Source organism: Erpetoichthys calabaricus, chromosome 1 (genome assembly GCF_900747795.2).
Source record: "Erpetoichthys calabaricus chromosome 1, fErpCal1.3, whole genome shotgun sequence".
Classification (NCBI taxonomy): domain Eukaryota; kingdom Metazoa; phylum Chordata; class Cladistia; order Polypteriformes; family Polypteridae; genus Erpetoichthys; species Erpetoichthys calabaricus.
Window position 1 is genome coordinate 23,306,870 of NC_041394.2, and position 13,792 is coordinate 23,320,661.

General features: G+C 45.1%; 1 protein-coding gene across 1 annotated transcript in view; it reads left to right on the forward strand.

The window, feature by feature from the left end:
- Positions 1 to 12,090, forward strand: part of capn12 (calpain 12) — a 163,795-nt gene extending 151,705 nt beyond the window's left edge. The window contains exons 18-20 of the mRNA XM_028796315.2: positions 214 to 330; positions 433 to 491; positions 11,909 to 12,090. Coding sequence (XP_028652148.1) covers positions 214 to 330; positions 433 to 491; positions 11,909 to 11,935 — 203 coding nt within the window. The 3' untranslated portion in view covers positions 11,936 to 12,090. The remainder of the gene's footprint in view (positions 1 to 213; positions 331 to 432; positions 492 to 11,908) is intronic.
- The last annotated feature ends 1,702 nt before the right edge of the window (positions 12,091 to 13,792 follow it).

Consider the following 13,792-nt stretch of genomic DNA (forward strand, 5'->3'; position numbering starts at 1 on the left):
GTACAGTTGTGTCAAGGTGTGGAGCTCTGTTACACCTCTAAGTGGCCATAATTGGCGTAGTCGGCAGGATTTTTTTGTTGCAATTTTCTGGTCCTTGCCAAACTGATGCTCAGGTAATCCAGTTGACTAGTCTCAAGCATGATGGGTAACCTACTTGGTATGAGGTTTTACACCCCAGAAAAGTGGAGTGATTGCAGAATTTCTTCCCTGTAGGTTTTCATCTCAATGCCAGAGTGATGGAGCTCCTCTGGCTTCGACATGGAACTGATGACCTCTGTGTGACTTTTGACGGCTTTACCAACTGTGTTGCAAAACTGCGCAAATTGTTTGGTATGTTGCTTTTGGCACTAACACTTTGGTTGCTCTGAAAGTTATTTATGGCTGTTTTTAAATTAAGCAAGTTTTGATATTTTATTTTTTTCCCAATTGCAGACCTTTATGAGTCAGAAGCCAAACTGACAAAGGCAGTCAAAGAACAAGGAATCAATGCAGTAAGTCAAGAAAAGTCTTTACAATGTTGATGATGTCACATACTTCTTAATTTGATGATGTAAACTGTTGAAAACCTCACTTTAACCCAGAAGGAGTCATCTCAGTGGGTGGGTAGATGGCTCATTAACTACACAATTTTAAATGTTATGTCAGAGCAGTCGAAACTTCGTATTTTCCATTATGTTTTATTTCACGTAGAAATTAATTAATGAGTTTCTGTCTACCATATCTAAATGAGGTCTGTCCCAACAGTAAAGTCAAGTAATCAAAAACATAATCCTTTTCTTTATTAAGAGTTACACTGTATATCAAATTTGCTAATAATGTGTGTTAACGTGCGTATTGTAGTTCACAATTAGCAAAGTAGGTTAACATTCATTAACAGTTTTGTTCTACCAGTGTCATGATTGGGTTTCATATTTAGTTTTTTCTGTACTTGTTATGTCGCTTATTCTAATTTTCTTTTGCCTATTGGGGGTTTTGAATGCTGCAGAATTCATTTCTGCCCCTGAATTCCATGAAAGATTAATATTTGGCAAATGCTGGTTTTGGTTCATGTCTTTTCCAATGCCATTTTGTTTTTCAAAGCAGCCACCATTTTTACGATCTTTGTGTACTGTTTCTACATTGAGATGAAGGGTCACTGGCCGGTCATGACCTGTGATGTCATCAGGTCAACAGTATAAAGATCAGTGCTACTCAATTCCTGGTATCTGTCTTTGGATAAAAACAAAAGACTTCATCATTAGTATGTGCTTTTGTGTTTGATTTTTTGGTATAAAGAATTCTTTCTTTGGAGAGAAGGAGAACAAAGCTTGCATGGGGAGGTTTTAGGAAACAAAGAAAAAAGAATTGTGCATTATGGTTTTTGGAGAAAAAGAAGCTGATGAATGGTATTTTGTCAAAAAATGGATTGATTTGAACCCAGGATTCACATCTTTACAGTTCTGTCAAAGGATTGGTTCTCTGCTATGCTGCCTAGTGGCCACAACTGGCATAGTCGACAGCAGAGGCGGCCTTAGGAGTACGCGGAGCCTTGGGTGAGTGTCATGTGCGGGGCCGAGAGCCATAAGTGTAGGCTGTATACTGTACCACCACACTCACGGGCTTGTCCGCATCTAATGCTGTACGCCTTATTATTGTTAAAAAACATGGTGCCTTATGTAGGTACCATTGACCGTTTGATTACATTACGTATTGTAATTGTTCTTATATTGGTTTAGTGGCCTTTAACCAACTTAATTAATGATTCAGAAACATTTTGCATGCAAAATTAACAAACTAAATAACAGTCGTTTCTGCCGAACCCGCTGGAGTCGGCAAATTTATTTAATTACGGAGAACCAGAACACTTGTAATAAAATGAACACTTACCAAACAGCTGCTTTGACAGTCACAGACGGAAGTCCACTTTTCTGGCTTTTCGCTGAGCAAAATCGTTGATAAGATCCTCGTAGTCCAATGTTGAGGCAAGTTCCTTTTCGATTGACAAAATAGCTAAACTGCACAGTCTGTTTTGCAACATTGTTGATCGTAGATAATTTTTGATAAGTTTCAACTTTGAAAAGCTTCTTTCCGCGCTCGCAACAGTCACAGGAATTAGAGGAAATCCACCACGTACCGTATTTCAGTCTATAACGGATTTGAATGTCTTGCAGAGGCTCCGCATATTTGTATGATGAGCTGACTGTGACAAAAGAATCTCCTATCGCGGGGCCACCCTGAGGCGCGGGGCCTGGGGCGATTGCCCTAGTCGCCACCCCCAAAGGCCACCTCTGGTCGACAGGATTTTTTCCTTCTCTGCCACAATAATACTTACAATGTTCAGGTCCCTCCCAAATGGATGGTCAGTTAATCCTCTTCACTTTAATGTTTAATTATTATTCTTGAATTTGTTCAAAGATAAGGTGAACTGTTCATTATTGAATTTAGGTATTTGCTCAAGTTAACTGTTTTCATCATCTGGACATAATTCTCTTTTGTGTCCGTTTTTACCGCAGACATGACAACCATAGTCTCTAGCAGACGTTCAAATAACTTTTTAATAAATCAAAATCAGTCATGGGCAGATATCTATGTCGATAGTGAACTTATCAGGTTCCTCCCCTGCCTGGGGTTCAGATTCACATTTTATGACTCTTTCATTCATTTTTGATTGTTTTATTTATGCTATGTACATCATTCATTATTATTGGTTTTATCCCTGCATATATCGTATGTACTCGCGGATAAGTTCTCCTGCGGATAAGTCGGGACTTGATTTTACCGTATAATTTCTGGTATTTTATAATGTCGGTCATATAAGTCGAATGCGGAAAAGTCACGCTATTGGTCCAAGAGATTATGATATGCTAACGCCCGCCTGAGAGAGTAACCACAGAGCACACAGCCTTTTTTTTCTATGTAATACCCAAACTATTCCAAAGCAATATTTGCACCGTTTTGTGTTTTTTGTATCTCACACACTCATACACCTTTATCGTAAGAGCATCCCTTATCTACGATGAAGCGATTGAGCAGATGAAAATATGAAGCTGGTGTTAAATTAAACGTAGCGAAAGAAATTGGTAACTGTGCTGCTACAACAAAATTCGATGCGTCTGAGAAACTGATGCGAGTTTGGCGGAGGCAAGAAGATGTTAAAAAAAAATTAAGTGTTGCATTTTTGAGCAGGCGTATAAGTTGGGGTCTGATTTTATGATCAATTTTTCAGGTTTCAAGACCCGACTTATACGTTAGTATATACAGTGAGTGGTCTTTCATGTGTTTAGTGAGTGGTCAACCAAGAGGCGAGATCACTTGCCATTCACCTCCAGGATTTATAGGGCACAGAGCAGTTCCTTTCATCCTGAATATGCTAGGGAGTTGGTGAATGTTTATTTTGGTTTCTGTGAATTATTTGGATTTATGATTTTTTGAATGATTATTTTTAAAAAAGAAGGAAAATTTCAGGTGATAAGGGGATTTTGTGGAAAAGAAAATTAGATTAATTTTACGTCAAAAAACCACAATGGTGGCATTCCCTGTAATAGTGTAGAAAGTTACAAAGTGACTTAGATAAAGAAAAGGAACACAAGGGGTCAGCCGATGAGTCCATAGCAAAGCGTCTGTGGGACATTAAAAATAAGTAGTGTACAAATTTAAACTGGGTATCTTGATAATTAGGGTTTTTAGATGATAGAGTAATATTCATAAAATCTAGGTATGGTGACTTGACATCTAAGAAATTAACGTAGACCTCAGTGTTAACGTTTGCAGTGCACCATCTATTGGAATTTTCTAATGCATGTTGTAATAAAATGCATGGCACTTGTCATTCCAACAGATGGTGTATTTCAAACATTAGCACTGATTTTGCAAATCTGCCATATAACAGACATGGACAAATTTGTTAATTCCCTTATAACTCATTGAAAAAGTGCTGTATTGTCTGATTAAATAAAATGCAACTGTCCCCTGTTTAACTGAATGCAGTTCATGTCATTGAATAAAGTAAAGCACGTAAGAAAAGAGATCAAGTCTTGCTTATTCTACAAAGATATTCTAAAATGGCCTGGATGCATTTGTTGGTACACGTAGAAAAGATCATAAATGATTAGATTAGAAAGATTTTTCAAACTAGTTGTTTTCTTTAATGAGTATTACATGTCTCCAATTGTGCAGTCAGTCATTCAGCCAATTTAAATGGAGAAATGTCGTCATTCTGGTGTTTGGCATCGACGCGTGCCCCACACCGAACATGAACCAGAGAAAGCAAAAGTGAGAGTTATCTGAAGATATCAGAAAGAAAATGATAGACAAGCATGTTAACAGCAAAGGCTAGAAGACCATCTCCAAGCAGTTTGATATTCCTGTAGCAACAGCTGCAAATGTTATTAAGATGTTTAAAGTCCATGGGACTGTAGCTGACCTCCCTGGACTCGGCTACAAGAAGAAAATCGACCCCCAGAATAGGCAGAGAGATAATGAGAATGTTAGACAAAAGCCAAGGACAACTTCCCAAGAGATACAAGCTGAACTCCAAGGTCAAAGTCCATTAATGTCTGCTCACAATATCTGTGAGGTAAGAAGTAAAAAGCAAGGAGTCCAGTGCTGAACCCTGTGGCACATCTTGGATTACAATATGGATGGATAGGCTCCAGTTTCCCTGTATCTCTAATATGGATAAGCAGAGTAGGAAAATGGATGGATGAGTGATTCTGCCATGCGATAAACTAGCACCACATCTAGACGTTTCTCTGCCTTTTTCCCAGCATTACTGACATAGACATATACTGCCCACAACCTTAAAATTTTATTTATCAGACTTATTAAGTGGACGGGTAGATGGTTGGATCGAAAGACAAACCTAACAAAGTCCACTTAGAGATTCAATGATGACCTCTGTGATCAAATAAGGCACTGCAGGTTCCCACGGAAACTTGTTGGGACACAAACCCTTTTGTTCCCCATTTAATAAAGTAATAAAAATAAAAATAAATGGGGACGCTATAAATTACTATAACAAAAACCGTAATTCACTATTCAGGGAGTGGGGAGCTGCATTCTATGGTGCAGTTGGTTCAGAACTGACCTCCTCCTGCCGACAGCAGTGGGCTTTAAAGGCAGGAGACTGGAAGGGGAGGAGTCAATTGCACTCACTGGGCATCTTCTCAGTAACTGTGGAGGGAAAAGAAGAGAAGAAGGTTAGTGCAACATCCCCTCTCGACCCACTTCAGATGGGCCTGGACAGAGATCCACTGATGCATACGTGTGACGCCTCATACCAATTGGAGTATCCTCCATTGTTCTGATTGCAAACACTGCAAATGCATATATTTTATGCATTTATGCTGATTTTTTATTAAATTAAATGTTATTGTATCTGGTCTCCACCGCACACGCTGTACTGTTGCATCCTGGCCTTTGGATTCCGTTAACCCCCAAAGCTTCTGTGTTGTGATATATGTGCAACATGCTGTAAAAACCGCCATGAAGGAGTAATGCAAACACCCGTTTGTTCTTGTTGTTTTCTCTTTTTTTATTAATAGTCTGAAAATAGGTGAGGGATGACACAAAGAGCGGTTCAAACCTTCTATGATGAATGAAAACTTTGGACGCCGTTTTCCCTTGCCCGGACGCGGGTCACCGGGGCCCCACTCTGGAGCCAGGCCTGGAGGTGGGGCTCGATGGCGAGCGCCTGGTGGCCGGGCCTGCACCCATGGGGCTCGGCCGGGCACAGCCCGAAGAGGCAACGTGGGTCCCCCTTCCCATGGGCTCACCACCTATGGGAGGGGCCAAGGAGGTCGGGTGCAGTGTGAGTTGGGTGGTGGCCGAAGGCGGGGACCTTGGCGGTCTGATCCTCGGCTACAGAAGCTGGCTTTTGGGACGTGGAATGTCACCTCTCTGAAGGGGAAGGAGCCTGAGCTAGTGTGCGAAGTTGAGAGGTTCCGGCTAGATATAGTCGGACTCACCTCGACGCACAGCTTGGACTCTGGAACCAATCTCCTTGAGAGGGGCTGGACTCTGTACCACTCTGGAGTTGCCCCCGGTGAGAGGCGCCGAGCGGGTGTGGGTATACTTATTGCCCCCCGACTTGGAGCCTGTACATTGGGGTTTACCCCGGTGGACGAGAGGGTAGCCTCCCTTCGCCTTCGGGTGGGGGGACGGGTCCTAACTGTTGTTTGTGCGTATGCACCGAACAGCAGTTCGGAGTACCCACCCTTTTTGGAGTCCCTGGAGGGGGTGCTAGATGGCATACCTTCTGGGGACTCCCTCATTCTGCTGGGAGATTTCAATGCTCACGTGGGCAATGACAGTGAGACCTGGAAGGGCGTGATTGGGAGGAATGGCCCCCCCGATCTGAACCCGAGTGGTGTTTTTGTTATTGGACTTCTGTGCTCGTCACGGATTGTCCATAACGAACACCATGTTCAAGCATAGGGGTGTTCATATGTGCACTTGGCACCAGGACACCCTAGGCCTGAGTTCGATGATCGACTTTGTGGTCGTGTCGTCTGACTTGCGGCCACATGTCTTGGACACTCGGGTGAAGAGAGGGGCGGAGCTGTCAACTGATCACCACCTGGTGGTGAGTTGGCTTCGATGGTGGGGGAGGATGCCGGTCAGGCGTGGTAGGCCCAAACGTGTTGTGAGGGTCTGCTGGGAACGTCTGGCAGAGCCCCCTGTCAGAAGTAGCTTCAACTCCCACCTCCGGCAGAACTTCGACCATGTCCCGAGGGAGGTGGGGGACATCGAGTCCGAATGGGCCATGTTCCGTGCCTCTATTGTTGAGGCGGCTGACCGGAGCTGTGGCCGTAAGGTGGTCGGTGCCTGTCGTGGCGGCAATCCCCGAACCCGTTGGTGGACACCGGTGGTGAAGGATGCCGTCAAGCTGAAGAAGGAGTCCTACGGGACCCTTTTGTCCTGTGGGACCCTGGAGGCAGCTGATAGGTACCGGCAGGCCAAGCGGAATGCGGCTTTGGTGGTTGCTGAGGCAAAAACTCGGGCGTGGGAGGAGTTTGGGGAGGCCATGGAGAACGACTTTCGGACGGCTTCGAGGAGATTCTGGTCCACCATCCGGCGTCTCAGGAAGGGGAAGCAGTGCAGTGTCAACACTGTATATGGTGGGGATGGTGCGCTGCTGACCTCGACTCGGGACGTTGTGGGTCGGTGGGGGGAGTACTTCGAAGACCTCCTCAATCCCATTAACATGCCTTCCAATGAGGAAGCAGAGCCTGGGGACTCAGAGGTGGGCTCCCCCATCTCTGGGACTGAGGTCACCGAGGTGGTCAAAAAACTCCTTGGTGGCAGGGCCCCGGGGGTGGATGAGATACGCCCGGAGTTCCTCAAGGCTCTGGATGTTGTAGGACTGTCTTGGTTGACACGCCTCTGCAACATCGCATGGACATCAGGGACAGTGCCTCTGGATTGGCAGACTGGGGTGGTGGTCCCCCTCTTTAAGAAGGGGGGACCGGAGGGTGTGTTCCAACTACAGAGGGATCACACTCCTCAGCCTCCCTGGAAAAGTTTATTCAGGGGTCCTGGAGAGGAGGGTCCGTCGGATAGTCGAGCCTCGGATTCAGGAGGAACAGTGTGGTTTTCGTCCTGGTCGCGGAACAGTGGACCAGCTCTATACCCTTAGCAGGGTCCTGGAGGGTGCATGGGAGTTTGCCCAACCAGTCTACATGTGTTTTGTGGACTTGGAAAAGGCATTCGACCGTGTCCCTCGGGGAATCCTGTGGGGGGTACTCCGAGAGTATGGGGTACCGGCCCCCCTGATAAGGGCTGTTCGGTCCCCTGTACGATCGGTGCCAGAGCTTGGTCCGCATTGCCGGCAGTAAGTCGAACCCGTTTCCAGTGAGAGTTGGACTCCGCCAGGGCTGCCCTTTGTCACCGATTCTGTTCATAACTTTTATGGACAGAATTTCTAGGCGCAGCCAGGGCGTTGAGGGGGTCCGGTTTGGTGGGCTCAGGATTGGGTCACTGCTTTTTGCAGATGATGTTGTCCTGTTTGCTTCATCAGGCCGTGATCTTCAGCTCTCTCTGGATCAGTTCGCAGCCGAGTGTGAAGCGGCTGGAATGAGAATCAGCACCTCCAAATCCGAGACCATGGTCCTCAGCCGGAAAAGGGTGGAGTGCCCTCTCAGGGTTGGTAGCGAGATCCTGCTTCAAGTGGAGGAGTTCAAGTATCTCGGGATCTTGTTCACGAGTGAGGGAAGAATGGAGCGTGAGATCGACAGGCGGATCGGTGCGGCATCCGCAGTAATGCGGGCGCTGCATCGGTCTGTCGTGGTGAAAAAGGAGCTGAGCCGCAAGGCGAAGCTCTCAATTTACCAGTCAATCTATGTTCCTACCCTCACCTATGGTCATGAACTATGGGTAGTGACCGAAAGAACGAGATCGCGAATACAAGCGGCTGAAATGAGTTTCCTCCGCAGGGTGTCTGGGCTTTCCCTTAAAGATAGGGTGAGAAGCTCAGTCATCCGGGAGGGGCTCAGAGTAGAGCCGCTGCTCCTCCGCATCGAGAGGAGTCAGATGAGGTGGCTCGGGCATCTGATCAGGATGCCTCCTGGACGCCTCCCTGGTGAGGTGTTCCGGGCACGTCCAACCGGGAGGAGGCCCCGGGGAAGACCCAGGACACGCTGGAGGGACTATGTTTCTCGACTGGCCTGGGAACGCCTTGGGATTCTCCCGGAAGAGCTAGAAGAAGTGGCCGGGGAGAGGGAAGTCTGGGCATCTCTGCTCAAGCTGCTGCCCCCGCGACCCGACCTCGGATAAGCGGGAGACAATGGATGGATGGATGGATGAAAATATTAAACAGAGAACATACAAAGTGACAATTCAAGCTCTGTGATTCCTCCTCCTCTCACAGTAACACAACGAATACTGGGAGAGGCTCACACTGATGACATAACATAACACAACAAACAGAGTAGAGAAATGTAACAGGACCACAACAGGAAAACATACAACACAACGAATGTTATCAGGATTTGGTGAAGCTCCAAACAACTAAACTTTTATTATAGATAGATAGATAGATAGATAGATAGATAGATAGATAGATAGATAGATAGATAGATAGATAGATAGATAGATAGATAGATAGATAGATAGATAGATAGATAGATAGATAGATAGATAGATAGATAGATAGATAGATAGATAGATAGATAGATAGATAGATACTTTATTAATCCCAAGGGGAAATTCACATACTCCAGCAGCAGCATACTGATAAAAAACAATATTAAATTAAAGAGTGATAACAATGCAGGTATAACAGACAATAACTTTGTATAATGTTAACGTTTGCTCCACCAGCGGGTGGAATTGAAGAGTCGCATAGTGTGGGGAAGGAATGATCTGTCTGGAGATGATTCTGTTTAGTGGATGCAGTGGATTCTCCATGATTGACAGGAGCCTGCTCAGTGCCCGTCGCTCTGCCACGGATGTCAAACTGTCCAGCTCTGTGCCTAAAATAGAGTCTGCCTTCCTCACCAGTTTGTCCAGGTGTGAGGCATCCTTCTTCTTTATGGTGCCTTCCCAGCACACCACCGCGTAGAAGAGGGCACTCGCCACAACCGTCTGATAGAACATCTGCAGCATCTTATTGCAGATGTTGAAGGATGCCAGTCTTCTAAGGAAGTATAGTTGGCTCTGTCCTCTGTTACACAGAGAATCAGTATTGGCAGTCCAGTCCAATTTATCATCCAGCTGCACTCCCAGGTATCTATAAGTCTTTACACTCTGCACACAGTCACCTCTGATAATCACGGGGTCCATGAGGAGCCTGGGTCTCCTAAAATCCAACACCAGCTCCTTGGTTTTGCTGGTGTTCAGGTGTAGGTGGTTTGAGTCGCACCATTTAACAAAGTCCTTGATTAGGTTCCTATACTCCTCCTCCTGCCCACTCCTGATGCAGCCCATGATAGCAGTGTCGTCAGCGAACATTTGCATGTGGCAGGACTCCGATTTGTATTGGAAGTCTGATGTATATAGGCTGAACAGGACCGGAGAAAGTACAGTCCCCTACGGCGCTCCTGTGCTGCTGACCACAATGTCAGACCTGCAGTTCCCGAGACGCACACACTGAGGTCTGTCTGTAAGATACTCCATGATCCATACCACCAGGTATGAATCTACTCCCATCTCTGTCAGCTTCTCACTAAGGAGCAGAGGTTGGATGGTGCTGAAGGCGCTAGAGAAGTCCAGAAATATAATTCTTACTGCACCACTGCCTCTGTCCAAGTGGGAGAGGGATCGGTGTAGCATGTAGATGATGGCATCCTCTGCTCCCACCTTCTCCTGGTATGCGAACTGCAGAGGGTCGAGGGTATGGCGGACCTGTGGCCTCAGGTGGTGAAGCAGAAGCCGCTCCATGGTCTTCATCACATGTGACGTCAGAGCGACAGGCCAGAAGTCATTCAGCTCACTAGGATGTGATACTTTTGGGACTGGGGTGATGCAAGATGTTTTCCAAAACATCGGGACTCTCCCCTGTTCCAGGCTCAGGTTGAAGATGCGCTGTAGAGGACCCCCCAGCTCCAGCGCACAGGCCTTCAGCAGTCGTGGCGATACTCCATCTGGACCCGCTGCTTTGCTGGCACAAAGTCTCCTCAGCTCTCTGCTTACCTGGGCTGCTGTAATTGTGGGTGGGGGGAAACTCCTATGCTGGTATCAGCAGAAGGATGGGTGGAGGGTGCAGTACTCCAAGGTGAGAGTGGGTTAGGGTGGTCAAACCTGTTAAAGAAGTTGTTCATCTGGTTTGCTCTCTCTACGTCTCTCTCGATGGTTGCACCCTGCTTCGAGCTGCAGCCAGTGATGATCTTCATCCCATTCATACTTCCTTCATGCTGTTATTCTGCAACTTCTGCTCCAGCTTTCTCCTGTACTGCTCCTTCGCCGCCCTGAGCTGGAGTTGGAGTTCCTTCTGCACACACTTGAGCTCATGCTGATCACCGCCTTTAAAAGCCCTTTTCTTCTGTTTCAAAAGGCCCTTGATGTCACTTGTAATCCATGGTTTGTTGTTAGCATAGCAGCGTACAGTTCTTACTGGAACTACAATGTCCATACAGAAGTTGATGTAGTCAGTAGTGCAGTCAACAACCTCCTCAATGTTCTCACTATGTGATCCCTGCATGATATCCCAGTCCGTAGTTCCAGTCTCTCAGAGCCTGCTCTGCCTCAGGGGACCACCTCCTGAATGAGCGTGTGGTTGTAGGTAGCTCCTAAGGTACACCTGTTACATTGTCATAAATAATAATATATTCTATTCAGCTTTCTACTTGTGATTTAAGTGATAAAATTATCACAAAACAGTTAATAAATAAATATTTTGACAGTTTGTTTAGCCTGCATGCTCTACTGCACCTTCAATGTCATCGTCATAGGCCATGGCGTACTTTGGTGTACTGCAGCTCTTTCCATGGCGTCAAAAGGCAATTTGCGTGTTCATGTGTGGCACCAACTCATCATACGCCTTTAAAATAGTCGGTGTCACCTGGAAGCAATGTTTGATATTAAGCTGAGTAAGAGCCGCGAATAAATAACTGACCTTTTGTTTCTCAGATTATCAGTTTTCTTAGCCTTTGAAGGATTTTTGCTTTGATTCGATCACGTATGACCTTAAGACTGTACAGCAAGGCTTTTGGAAAAGTTCTCTTCCTGTACCTAAAAATCAAAGGAAAGAAAAAAAAATGTAAGATACAACCTAAATAGTTACAAAAAAAAAAAAAAAATCTATGAATCGTCACTCAAAATCACAGCCATACCAGTGCTTATAAGAGAGCTGAGCACGTTAAAACACAACAGGCTTTTTGAAGGACTTCTTCATGTCACTGTGGTTCAATGCTCTGCTGTACATTACTATGATAAAAAAATCAAACACAAAGACTGAATATTTGATCATTTTTTTTCTCCTCTCACTTTTCAGTGGCTTGCCAAGTTCATCGGAATCTAAAGTTCTGCACCTTTCCTACTGAAGCTGCGCCTCGTAATCCCGGATCAAAGGTTAAAGTGACTGTTATCAACCATTCCCCAACAACTGAACAGACGAAGGCTGTATTACCTGCATGGCTTTTATTTTCAAATAAACTGAGCCTTTTTATTTGCTGATTTTCTTTCTTTGTTAGTATTTTGTTTTACATTTTAATCCCTGAGATGTACAGCCAACTTGCTCCAGGTTGGTTCCTGCCCAATGCTGCAGGGATTGGCTTCGGCTTTTTCTGACCGAATTACATTTGAGAACCCAATGTAATGGAATAGTCATAAAATGTGATCTGAACATCATCTAAGCTACAAGTATAGACAAGCACGATATGCTTAACACTAAGAACAAACAAACAATTCTAATCTTTCATGTCTTTGTTGAACACACCCATTAAACTTGGAAAAAGTAAGTGAACCCCTGGATTTAAAAACTGGTTGAACCTCCTTTGGCAGCAACAACCTCTAACAAGCACCGCCAGCAGCTGCCAATCACACTTGCACAGCGTTCAGGCCGTTCTTCTGTGCAGGACAATTTCAGCTCAGCTATACTCTAAGGATATCTGGTGCTGAACAGCAGTTTTGAGGTCACTTTCACAGCATCTCCGTTGGGTTAAGGTCTGGGCTCTGACTGGGCCACTCCAAGTGGCAGATTTTCTTTTTTGGAAGCCATTCTGTTGATTTACTTTGATGTTTAGGGTCTTTGACCTGCTGCATCACCCAATGTCTACTGAGCTTCAACTAGTGCACAGCACCCCTGACATTATCCAGCAGGATACCTTGTTAAACCTTGGAATTCTTTATTCCCCCTTGATGATGGCAAGCTGTCCAGGCCCTGAGTCTGGAGAGCAGTCCCAAATCACGATGCTCCCTCCACTGTACTTCACTGTAGGGTTGAAGTTTTCATTTTGATATGTAGTGCCCTTGTAACACCAAACATACTCCTGCATGTTCTTCCTGAAAATTTCAGCCTTAGTTTCATCCATCCACTGAAAATATTTTCCCAATGGCATTGTGGAGCATCAAGATGGTCTTTGTCAAACTTCAGGTGTGGAAGGATGCTATTTTTTGGAAAGTGGTGGCTTCCTTCTTGGTGTCCTGTCATATTTTCCTTATTGTAGACACCTAACAGAGATGTTCACCTGCTCCATGACTTCTGAAGACAATTGGCTATACCAGTGGTGATTTAGAGATGCCGAATAAAAGGGGGTGAATACTTATGGGATCAATTATTTCAATCTTTATATTTGTAATTCATTTAGGCATACATTTGATTTCATTTTGACAATGAGTAGTCTTTATCTGATGATCATTGTCGAGCACAGCAAATTAAATCCAATGTGATTAAATGTTGTACAACAATACAATGTGAAAAAAGTCCAAGGAGTGAGGAATTTTCACGAGAATTGTAATTAATCACTTGCAACCTTGTGCACAGCAGGCTGCTTCTCACCGTTCTCACAAACAGATACTGTCATGTCATGAGCTCAGACAAAACTCCTGATCGCAACCGACAACTCATATGGAATCGGTCCATCCATTTTCTGATCCGACTGAATGACATTTCAGGGTTGTGGCCTCAGCAGCCTAACCTGGGCACATTATCCACCAGGATAGAGAGTAGCCAAGAAAAACATAATCACAGCTACTCGTACAGAGTCAATTCTAAAACTGAAATGTTTGCATAGTTGGAGGACACCATGTCACTTGAAGAAAACCTGCTTGTAAAAGAGGAAATCATCTAAAGTCCACACGGCTGGTAACCAGGAAGGGAAAGGAACTTGGGTTTCTAGCAGTGGTAACCGCAATGTCACTCTGATGCCCAACTGTA